This window comes from Silene latifolia, chromosome Y, assembly GCF_048544455.1.
Source record: "Silene latifolia isolate original U9 population chromosome Y, ASM4854445v1, whole genome shotgun sequence".
NCBI classification, from domain to species: domain Eukaryota; kingdom Viridiplantae; phylum Streptophyta; class Magnoliopsida; order Caryophyllales; family Caryophyllaceae; genus Silene; species Silene latifolia.
This window is the reverse complement of record NC_133538.1, coordinates 393,495,696-393,507,004: the sequence shown is the minus strand read 5'-3', so window position 1 is coordinate 393,507,004 and position 11,309 is coordinate 393,495,696. Positions and strand designations below refer to the sequence as shown.

The 11,309-nt window shown below is 38.7% G+C and overlaps 1 protein-coding gene across 1 annotated transcript; it reads left to right on the top strand.

The window, feature by feature from the left end:
- Positions 1 to 789: 789 nt before the first annotated feature.
- Positions 790 to 2,155, top strand: LOC141632097 (uncharacterized). Its single transcript, XM_074444675.1, has 2 exons — positions 790 to 863; positions 1,336 to 2,155. The coding sequence occupies exons 1-2, from the start codon at positions 790 to 792 to the stop codon at positions 2,153 to 2,155; spliced, it is 894 nt and encodes a 297-aa protein (XP_074300776.1).
- Positions 2,156 to 11,309: the final 9,154 nt, after the last annotated feature.

Below are 11,309 nucleotides of genomic sequence, written 5' to 3'. Positions count from 1 at the left end.
ATGAAGGGGCATAGGAGTTTAACCTCGTGTGATAAGTGTATTTAATCAAGTGGTAACTTACGTGATCAGGATTTACTAGTTAGATTTGATTATGGGTCTATGATGTGTGTAAGTAATTGTGTGAGGTTCTGACCTCATGAGTAGTGGAATGGTACGATGTTCATAAAGTTACTATCTGGTTATTTCATGTAACATGTTGCGTGGTTGGATGAGTCGTGAGATGATCGTTGTGTCGGGACACTGTTTATTACTAATGTGGTTGTTGTGTTCCGTGTTGCGATTCGGGCATGGTACTCCGTGTTGCGATGCGGGTACTTTCGCGCTGCGGTGCGGCTGTTGGTGGCAGTGTTGCGATGTCATCATCGGTTGTGGTGGAGCAGGCGGGATACTTATGAGACGAACTTCTGAAATTATATATCAGCCTAGTATGAGCATATAGATTGTTATTCTGTTTACTGATGTTTCTTGTGATTTTCGGCTTGTGGGTGAGAGTAGAGTATAATATGGAAGAGAGTTCCGTATGTGGTTGCTGTTGTCATAGAACAGTGATACCTTGTTGATAGGACATAGTTGTGGGATGTTGTGGGAATAATTTCGATCTTGTTTTAGATCAGGCATTGTTGAGATAGCTGTGTCAAGTAATTGAGGGGCATATGTATACTGAGCTGGAAGCTACAGGTGGTTTATAATCTTTATTGGCGCAGTAAATATGGAGTGTTGGGAATTAGTATCATGTTAGATTATGGACGAGGTTGGCGGCAGAAAAAGGGAAATTTGAGGACCTAGTGAATGTGTAATAATTTATGGATCGTGGGTGATGTTGTGGGGATAGGTGCGAGAATAGGGAATTATGTGGTTGTGCGGTAATGTGGAAGAGTTGAAGTGGTGGTTATGCTGAAGATTTTGTGGTATATGTTAGGTGCTGTGCGGAGTGTTTAGCGGTATGGAACTGTTAGAGAAAGAGAGCATTGAATATGGGAGTGGGTGTCGGTGTTGAGGTCATAGTCGGTGATCGGGGACATGAAATGGTGATAATGGGAAGAAATAGCTAAGGATATAGTACTAGTTGGGTTACGAGGATGTAACGTTTATGTTAGGATGTCGCAACCTAGTCAAAGATAAATAACCTAGACACAAATGAATGTAGTAATAGGGGTCGAACACAAGGAGACGGGAGTTGCTAGACAAGTTGTTATGGGGAGAATTCTATCAAGGTCGGTTATGGGGTGAATTCTATGGGGTGTAAGAAGTGTATAAGAATTGGAATAAGGTCACTAATAATATTTGTTCTAATTGGGCCATCTGTACTAATTCTCATCTTCACTCTGGAGGTAGAATTTGGATCATTTGGGACCCTGTTTTGTTTGAGGTGGACATATTGGATGTCGCTATCCAGTGTATTCACACAAAAGTGTTTGATAAAGCTAGGAGGAAGGGTTTCTACTTTACTGTGGTTTATGGTATGAACTCTCTGGGGGACAGAGAACCTCTGTGGCAAAGTATTAAGTCTTATCACCTGCAACTTAATTCTCCTTGGCTCTTGTGTGGTGATTTCAATGCCATCATGGAGAGAAATGAGAGGATAGGGGGTGCTGAGATCACAAATGCTGAACTTAGACCTATGGCTGAAGCTATAAGGGATTGTCAGTTGACTGATATGAAGGCTAGGGGGGCTTTTTACACTTGGAATAACAAGCAAGGGTCTGACTCTTTGATATATAGCAGAATTGATAGAGTTTTCATTAATGAGGAATGGCTTGAGCAATACCCTGATAGTTTTGCTCATTTCCTCCCTGAGGGACTGTTTGACCATTGTCCTGGTCTGGTTCACTTTGAGGAAGAGAGGCAAAGGAGGGGTAATTCTTTCAAGTATTATAATATGTGGTCTATGGCCAAAGAATACAAGGAGGTGGTGATTGATGGGTGGAACAGGGAAGTGCAGGGCACTCCCATGTTTAAAATTGTTAGTAAATTAAAAGGATTGAAGAAGGGATTGTTGGCTCTTAATAAGGATAATTTTGACGATATTGAAAACTTAACAAATTTGATTGAATTATCTCTGAAGCATTTTCAGTCACTCCTTATTTCTGATCCCTTTAACAAGGAATGGATTGAGAATGAGAGAGCTTGTGCTCAAGAGCTTCGATATGGTTAAAGCTAGAGATCGAGTTCTTAAAACAAAAGGCTAAATGTGATTGGATGAAGTATGGGGATGAGAACACTGCTTTTTCCATCTTTGCCATCAAGAAGAGAAGGGCAAGGAATAGGGTATTTCAGGTTAAGGACATGAGGGGAAGCCTTTGTTCTGACTCAAAGATGATTCAACAGGCCTTTGAGGAGTATTATATGCACCTGCTGGGGTCCTCTACTCCTGTCAAACCACTTAATAGAAAGCTTGTTCAGCAGGGTGCTTGTCTCACACCAGAGCATTGTGCTATTCTGAATGCCGAGATTTCGGAGAAGAGGTTAGGGATGCTATGTTTGCCATTCCGGAAACAAAGCACTGGGCTCGATGGATCTGAGAGCCAATTTTTCAAAGATAATTGGCCCATTGTAGGTGGTGATGTGATTACTGCTGTTAAGAATGCTTATGAAACTGGAAAGCTCTTAAAGCAAGTTAATAATACTATCATTACTCTGATCCCAAAGATGGAAATGCCTGAAACTGTGCTGCACTTCAGACCTATTGCGTGTTGTAACACTATTTATAAGTGTCTTTCAAAAGTGATCTGTGCTAGAATGAGCCGTATTCTTCCTGATATTATTAGTCCTTCTCAGGGGGCATTTATCAAAGGGAGAGACATTGTTGGTAACATCCTGATTTGCCAGGACCTTATTAGATTGTACAATAGGAAGAGCTGTTCTCCAAGAGTGTTATTGAAACTTCACCTTCAAAAAGCATATGACTCCATTGAGTGGTCGTTTGTTTCAGAGATGCTTGAGGCTACTGGTTTTCCTAAGAAATTCATTGAGCTGTTGATGAACTGTGTTACCTCCCCTTCCTATTCTCTCTCCCTCAATGGAGAAATTTTTGGATTCTTTAAAGGACAAAGAGGGCTACGACAGGGGGACCCTCTCTCCCCCCTTCTATTCACTCTTTGTTTGGAATATCTTAGTAGGGTGCTTATGATAGTACAGAAGCATCAAAATTTCAGGCACCATCCTTTGTGTAAGAGGATCAATCTCACTCATCTTTGCTTTGCTGATGACCTTATCATGTTCTGTAAGGGAGAGAGAGGTTCTATTGAGCTCTTGCTTCAAGCCTTCAAGTATTTCTCTAAGGCTTCTGGATTGGTGATGAATAGTGGTAAGTCCAACTTCTACACTAATGGAGTTCCTGCTAGTCTAATTCAGGAGATTGAGCAGATCACTGGAATGAAAAGACATGCAGTCCCTTTCAGATATTTAGGTGTTACTGTCTCCCCTAAACGCCTGTCTGTCATGGACTGCAATTGTTTGATTGATAATGTGGTAGCAAAAATTAGAGCTCTGGGGTCCAGAAAACTGTCTTATGCTGGTAGAGCTGTGTTGATTCAATCTGTTCTCAGTACATTACATTGTTATTGGGCTCGCATTTTTATCTTGCCTAAGACTGTCATTGATGCTATTGAGAAGATATGCAGACAATATCTATGGTATGGAAAGGATTCTAAAGAGAATCCTGCAATGGTTTCTTGGGAGAAGATCTGCAGACCTAAGAAGCAGGGGGGTCTTGGTTTCAGGGACCTTCAAACTTGGAACATAGCTACCATAGGAATGTATGTTTGGTGGGTGCAACAAAAAACTGATCATCTCTGGGTTCGTTGGGTGCATGCAGTGTATATCAAATCTGCTCAATGGATGGATTATGAACCTCATAGTGGAGCTAGCTGGGCTTGGCGAAAAAATTGCCAGGTCAAGAACAAGCTCAAGCCTCTGATCTTAACAGGTGAGCCTTACACAATTGAGGAAGGGGTATGATTTTTGAAACCTCTCACCGATAAGGTTGCCTGGTTTCCTTGGACATTAAATAATTGGATTTGTCCCAAGCACTCTTTCTTTTGCTGGTTAGTAGCACAGAACAGGCTACTTACGCAGGATAGATTGGTAAAGATGGGTATTCTGGTTACTAATTGTTGTGAAGTTTGTGGAGTTATGGCTGAGGATCACAATCACCTATTTTTGGTGTGCATTCGATAAGCAATGCCTTTTCTCGATATAATTATGGTGCAAGGTGTCACATTACGCATAAGACTGTATCAAATGGTGGCTCACATAGAGGATTCGTTCTGCTACTAAGAAGAAGGTTGTTGGGGTCATTCTTGCAAGTCTCATGTATCATCTTTGGCAACATCGTAATACTTGTAGGATAGACCAAGTTGTTATAAAACCTATGGTACTAGTTCAGAGGTTGAAGCAAGATGTTAGAGCCTTTACCGCAAGTGATTGAGCTACGACGGTGTAAAAATAGGACTGTTCTTGAATGGGTGAAGGAGTTATGAGGTTTTCTGCTTCATAGCTTTTTTCCCCTAGTTTTTAGGTCTTTTAAAAGTGTTGTAATGGGACAATTTTTATGATTAATGAAATCTACTTACATTTCCCCAAAAAAAAAAAAAAAAAAAAAAAAGAAGTGTATAAGAAGTGTGTTTGAGGTCCCGGATCAACACCCTTTATATAGGACCAAGAAGAGAAACGTAAACAATTAAGGACTGGTTAACCCCGATCGGGGACACCACACCCCGATCGGGGTTGTGGCATTTTAGGTTGTTTCTCTTAATTTCGTCGTTAATTTTATGAGGAATCCAATGTTGCGTGTTAATGCTTCATAATTCCTCCGGTTGAATGCTTCAAATGGAATCCTAAGCTTGTATGGACACTTCATCATTTAGACTTTACTTGGGCTTATATTTAATTTCTTTACTTGTGTATCAACCCAAGTTAGTTTCGTGCTCGGGATTTTCCAATTCTTCCCAAAATGCCCTTATGCTTCCCGAAACACCTTTGCAGGATCAAGACTTGCTCTCATTAGCCTCGTGAACTTGGGTAATTGCTAATTTGATGGGAAAAAGTTACCGAGTGATTAATTTCCTACAAAATGTAATGAATACGAGCAAAAACACCTAGAAAACGGAGTTAGGTCACAAATACACTAATAGAAGTGCAATAATCAAATAAAACCAAGCTAAAATAGGGAGTTAAAGTATATATAAAATGGATTTATCAGTTTATCTTAAGAGTGGTAGGATGCGACAGATGAAGTTTGATGGTTATGCATGTTGCACTGTATTTGGAAGTTTTTAGTCTTGGTTTAGAATGAGGATGGACTTGTGGTTGATATTATTAAAAGTAAAGGTTATGTTTGTAGTAGTATGTATTTTATATGTATGGTTATGGACTAAGGTTGTAGGTAAGTATGGTTGCGATAGTGTTGATGGTTTTGGTGGTGACGTTTATGAGTGTGAGTAAACTTCGAGGACGAAGTTCATTTTAAGGGCGGTAGAATGTAACATCTCGCTTGGTGAATTGTGGTTGTATTGTATTTTCTAGTGAGCGGTATGGAAGTAAGACAAAGTTGGCGGCGCTGGTGTTGTTGGTATTCGATAATACTATAGAGTTAGGAGGGCTATTCTATGTTTGATGCTATGTTGCGAACTGCGTTGTTGAGGTAGGCGTTGTTGGGTGAGATAGTGTCAAGGTTGGAGGACGAAAGTTGAGTGGTGTTGGTTGGTGGAGTGGTATGTGAGCGTGCTATGTAGGTATGTGTATGAACTTCGAGAACGAAGTTCATTTTAAGGAGGAAAGACTGTGATACTACGGTTTTCTGGTCCTTAGTTACTCGGTTGAGTATGTAGTACTCGACCGAGTAGGTTGTCGTGTGACCTCTGGTCAGGTTACTGTCCAGGAGCACTCGGCCGAGTAGTGAGATACTTGGCCGAGTTGGTCGTTCTCGGCAGAGTACCCGGTCTGACGGGATTAATTTCCGCGTTTTTGTTTATAATAAGTATAGAAGTATATAAATCGTTTCCTCAATCTTTTAACATTGGATATTATTTCTAAAAACACTTTTCACAAAGAGAAGAACGACGTTCTACTGCTTCTCCATTTTTATAGGCAATTTCAAGCAAGGGTTCGTCATTCCTTGACCTTTTCGCATCTAGTCTCGTGTCAATCGTTGGTAAGCTTTATACCCTTGTTATTTTACTATCTTGTTTAAGTTTTGGCAAACCCTTATTGGGTAATTTGGGGTTTTTGGGTAGAAATCGGTTTATGATGTGTAGTTATTGTTTATTGCGGTAGGTGATGATGTGGTACTCTTGTACATTTATATGATTGGTTCTAGTTATAGCGGATTGCGAAAAGGTAGGGTTTTCCCTACTCAGTTGCCAGATTAATTGAATATAAGATAATGATGATGGTTGATGGTTGATTTTATTGGCATGATTAATATGATTATTTTGATTGTGATGTATTGGATGATTTATTTTGGTTGTTTGGTTTATTTGTGGTTCTCGAGGTGCACCCTCGGTTTAGTGGAGTCATCATCGGGAATGGCTTCACGCTCTTAATTCGCCCCTTGTGGTTCTCTTTACAAGGGTGATGTGCACATTAATTGTAACACCCTCATACACCAAGGTGCCTTACCAAGACCACCTAATGCATTGAAATGTTACCATCTCGTTTACCCGAGGCAATGTATATCAAATAGACCATAAAGAAACATAATTAATTAAGTAAATTAGTTTAAGTGATTACAAACCAAAACCAATGTAAAGTAAATAAAAATGTTCCCAAAAGCCAAACTACAACTAAAGTAACAAAAAGTATTATGATAACACAACGGAAGACTAATATCGGACTCGTGGTGACTCCATCCCCAGCTAATCTCGTGCGCATCCATAGTACACCTGCTAGACAACTGCTTACCACCCCCGAATGGATCACCACAGTTTTTAAAACATTTAAACGGGGTCAGTTACTGCATAAACAATGTAAGATAAACAATAACAAGGATTGTCGGGTCATCAATGAATGTCAGATAATTAGAGCTAAGGTCACAGATCAGTCGATTGAAGGGGCAACGAATATCTCCTTCCGGTCTCATTTCGCCCTAAAATACTACTCCCTCCATTCAACTCCAAATGGTAAATTTCTTTTTTCACGTTTGCCAAAGCACGTTTTTCATCGTAAATATCTTTAGCTACACCGTTTTAAAAATTATAAAAATTTGATATTTTTAATGTACTCCTAAAGACGAATAAAACAAGATCTCACATGAATATATTTTATCTTATATATTGGGAGGAAATGAGAACATTCTTCTTACTTATGAATAGTGCTCAAAAGAGAAACATATCATTTGGAGTTGAATGGAGGGAGTATTAGCTTAGCTTCCGCCCTCACTAAAGCATCCTATTGTTCACTGCGGGTTTCACCCTTTCCCACCTTCCGGTCTAGGTCAAGGCTTACCAAGGTTAATTATCTAAATGCATCGATTCAAGTAGCTACTTACAGTTAAAAGCAGTGATTAACAACAAAGACATGATAACAACGAAAGATCTGTAAACCTAATTAGCAACTAACAATGATTAATCGAATCCCCTAAATCCTAGCAATTAAATTAGCTAGTCATAACAGTGATAGAACAAGAGCGAAAGAATAAAGGTATAATAAGCATTACAAAATAAGGAGAGAGAAAAAAAGAGAAAAAGAATAAAAGGAATAATTACAGATTAAGAGATCCGGGAAATAGAGAGAAAAGCAACGTTGAACAGGGAAAATAGGAAAAGAGTAATGTATGAAGATATGTTAAAACCTCATGTCGTCTTTCCTATTTATAGGAAAGACAATTATTCACCTAATACGATATTAAAACCTTGCGGCAAATAGAAAAGTACTCGATCGAGTGGTTTAAAACTCCTCTATCGAGTAAATTATAGCAAAACCTCTCTATCGAGTAGAAAAACTACTCGATCGAACACTGTCTAAAATAAGCAATTCGATAGAGGACTTAAACTACTCGATCGAACACTATTCTACTCGATTGAGTGGTTTCCAGCGCATAATTCCGGCTTTGCGCACTGAACTTGAAACGGCTGCCATTTCTTCGTTACTTGGGAAAACAAGGCATTTCTGGTGGCGTTGGAAAGCTAAGAGGACAAGATATCATCTACAATTGGAATAACCTGAAAATAAGTTGTAGAACTTGAGATATGGCTCTTAAAATTAGGCAATAGTAATTTGAAGTTCTTCCTTTGCTCGCCTAGCTATCGTACTTCTTTGCGCATCTCAAAATAGTAGTCTTAAAGCTCCGACTCAACTCCTCTCCTAAGTGCATGCATAGGTACATGTATTAAGCTTGATTTAGCTTCTATTTGGTTCATTCTTGTAAATAAGACAAGAAAACCAAAGTAGACAATTCAGGGGACATTTGTAGCTAAACACTACTAAATATGCATCGGAATGTGTGCAAATGAAGTTTAAAATACCTATATAAAATGCACGCATCAAATTTCTCTAAACCAAACCATTGCTTGTCCCCAAGCAAACTATATGCAAAACTAATGGAACGGAAAAGAAAACTCAGAGCTAGCTATAACTTATCCACTTGAACCATTTAATGCAATCAAAAATTAACAGTTATAGCTATAGCAGTCAATACGCAAATGAGTTATATGATGTCTATAAATATGCTGACCTGTCGACCTTGCAAGACCATTAAAATTGGACTCTCACAGGTCACTCTTCTCTCATGAAGCAAAGGGTGAAAGTATATGTATGAGAGAGAAAGAGAAAACAATCACTCACCTAGACTGCGACCTACATAACATGCATGCAACACAAATGATAGACGATTCAAGTACCATATATACATTCCAACCAATCAAGGTCCGTCACAGTCGAGGGCTTACAAATGATATGGGAAAATGAGGTTACAGGTGAGAAAAGGCAAAATAAGTTATGGAAATGTGGAGGTAAAGCGTCAAGCTAGCTCCTAAACAGGACCATATAAGACCATCCGAATCTCACCTGTCTACAAAATAAAGCACAAGTGCCCTTCTTTGGCACAAAACTCACTACCCAAAACACTATCTCCTCAAAAAGATATGAATAAAAGAGAGGAGTGAGACCGTCACAAGGTAGAAATAAACACGGTCGGTCTCTTTATTTTTCAAACAACTCAACTTTATCTTTTTGTTTCTTTCTTCCTTCTTCTGTTTGCATTGTACTCAAAATTTGGTTGAGTTGAGTTGTTTATTTTCATAAAAATCAAAAATCTCATAAAAAAATATAAATTTCAAAAAATTTCACGTTTATTTTTTCATATAGGTTGAGTCGGAACGGTAGATTTCCGTGATGACACTGCACTTTAACTTGTCTTGTCACTTGAGCCTTGCATCTAATTAACAGTTATTAGTGTAGTCTTACGCATATCTACGAGTTAATGTCAAAAATATAGTTGACTGTGTAGACTTGACTTGATAATTTGGAAACCTACTTTACAACTTCTGAGTTTTAGAGCCATATAACTAGTGACATTCATGACCAGTTCGTGTAAGAATTGAGAGTAGTACTCCTTGCATAACATGTTTTTCACTTTTGCACGTTTATGAAATTCGATTTCTTGTTAATTGCATACATTCGGGTTAGTAGTTGGTGTCACATGCAGGGAGGTGCTTGCAAATTTTCCCCTTTCTTTCATTTTCACCCATTTAGCTCCACTTTAGCCAAATATAGCCTTTTTGACCCACTAGCTACACCCAAAAGTTAGCCTGCCTGTCAAGCTAGTTTAGTGTGACTTTTATGGTATATTCATCCTTATTGCGAGTTGGGCCTGTTTTTATCTGTTTGGAGTTGGTGGAAATGAGGAAGAATAAGAGAAAAAAAAAGAGAAAAAAATGATGAAAAAAAAACGTGAAACGGAAGAAGGAAGAAAGAAACAAAAAGATAAAGTTGAGTTGTTTGAAACATAAAGAGACCGACTGTGTTTATTTCTACCTTGTGATGGTCTCACTCCTCTATTTTATTCATATCTTTTTGAGGAGATAGTGTTTTGGGTAGTGAGTTTTGTGCCAAAGAAGGGCACTTGTGCTTTATTTTCTAGACAACTGAGATTCGGATGGTCTTATATAGTCCTGTTTAGGAGCTAGCTTGACGCTTTACCTCCACATTTCCATAACTTATTTTGCCTTTTCTCACCTGTAACCTCATTTTCCCATATCATTTGTAAGCCCTAGGCTGTGACGGACCTTGATTTGTTAGAATGTATGTATGGTACTTGAATCGTCTATCATTTGTGTTGCATGCATGTTATGTAGGTCGCAGTCTAGGTGAGTGACTGTTTTCTCTTTCTCTGTCTTACATATACTTTAACCCTTTGCTTCATGAGAGAAGAGTGACCCATGAGAGTCCGATTTTAATGGTCTTGCAAGGTCGACAGGTCAGCTTATTTATAGACATCATATAACTCGTTTGCGTATTGACTACTGTAGCTATAACTGTTAATTTTTGATTGCATTAAATGGTTTAAGTGGATAAGTTATAGCTAGCTCTGAGTTTTCTTTTCCGTTCCATTAGGTTTGCATATATTTTTCTTGGGGGCAAACAAAGGTTTGGTTTGGGGATATTTGATGCGTGCATTTTATATAGGTATTTTATACTTCATTTGCACGCATTCCGATGCATATATAGTAGTGTTTAGCTACAAATGTCCCCCGAATTGTCTATTGTGGTTTCTCTTGTCTTATTTGCAGGAATGAACCAAAGAGAAGCTAAATCAAGCTTAATACATGTCCCTATGCATGTATTTAGAAGAGGAGTTGAGTCGGTGCTTTAAGACTACTATTTTGAGATGCGCAAAGAAGTAAGATAGCTAGGCGAGCAAAGGAAGAACTTTAAATTACTATTGCCTACTTTGAAGAGCCATATCTCGAGTTATACAACTGATTTTCAGGTGATTTCAATTGAATATGAAAGCTTGTCCTCTTAGCTTTCCAACGCCACCGGAAACGCCCTTTTGCCCAAATAACGAAGAAATGGCAGCCGTTTGAAGTTCAGTGCGCGAAGCAGGAATTATGCGCTGGAAACCACTCGATCGAGAAGAATAGTGTTCGATCGAGTAGTTCAGGTCCTCGATCGAATTGCTTATTTTAGATAGTGTTCGATCAAGTAGTTTTTCTACTCGATCGAGAGGTTTTGCTATAATTTACTCGATAGAGGAGTTTTAAACCACTCGATCGAGTACTTTTCTATCTGCCGCAAGGTTTTAATATCGTATTAGGTTAATAATTGTCTTTCCTATAAATAGGAAAAATGACATGAGGTTTTAACAT

Excerpts from the sequence above, each read along its gene's own strand:
- LOC141632097 (XM_074444675.1), top strand. The coding sequence starts at position 790 with ATGTGTAATAATTTATGGATCGTGGGTGATGTTGTGGGGATAGGTGCG. Across the intron at positions 864-1,335 it reads GGGAATTATGTGGTTGTGCG|AATTTGGATCATTTGGGACC; the intron begins GTAATGTGGAAG and ends CTCTGGAGGTAG.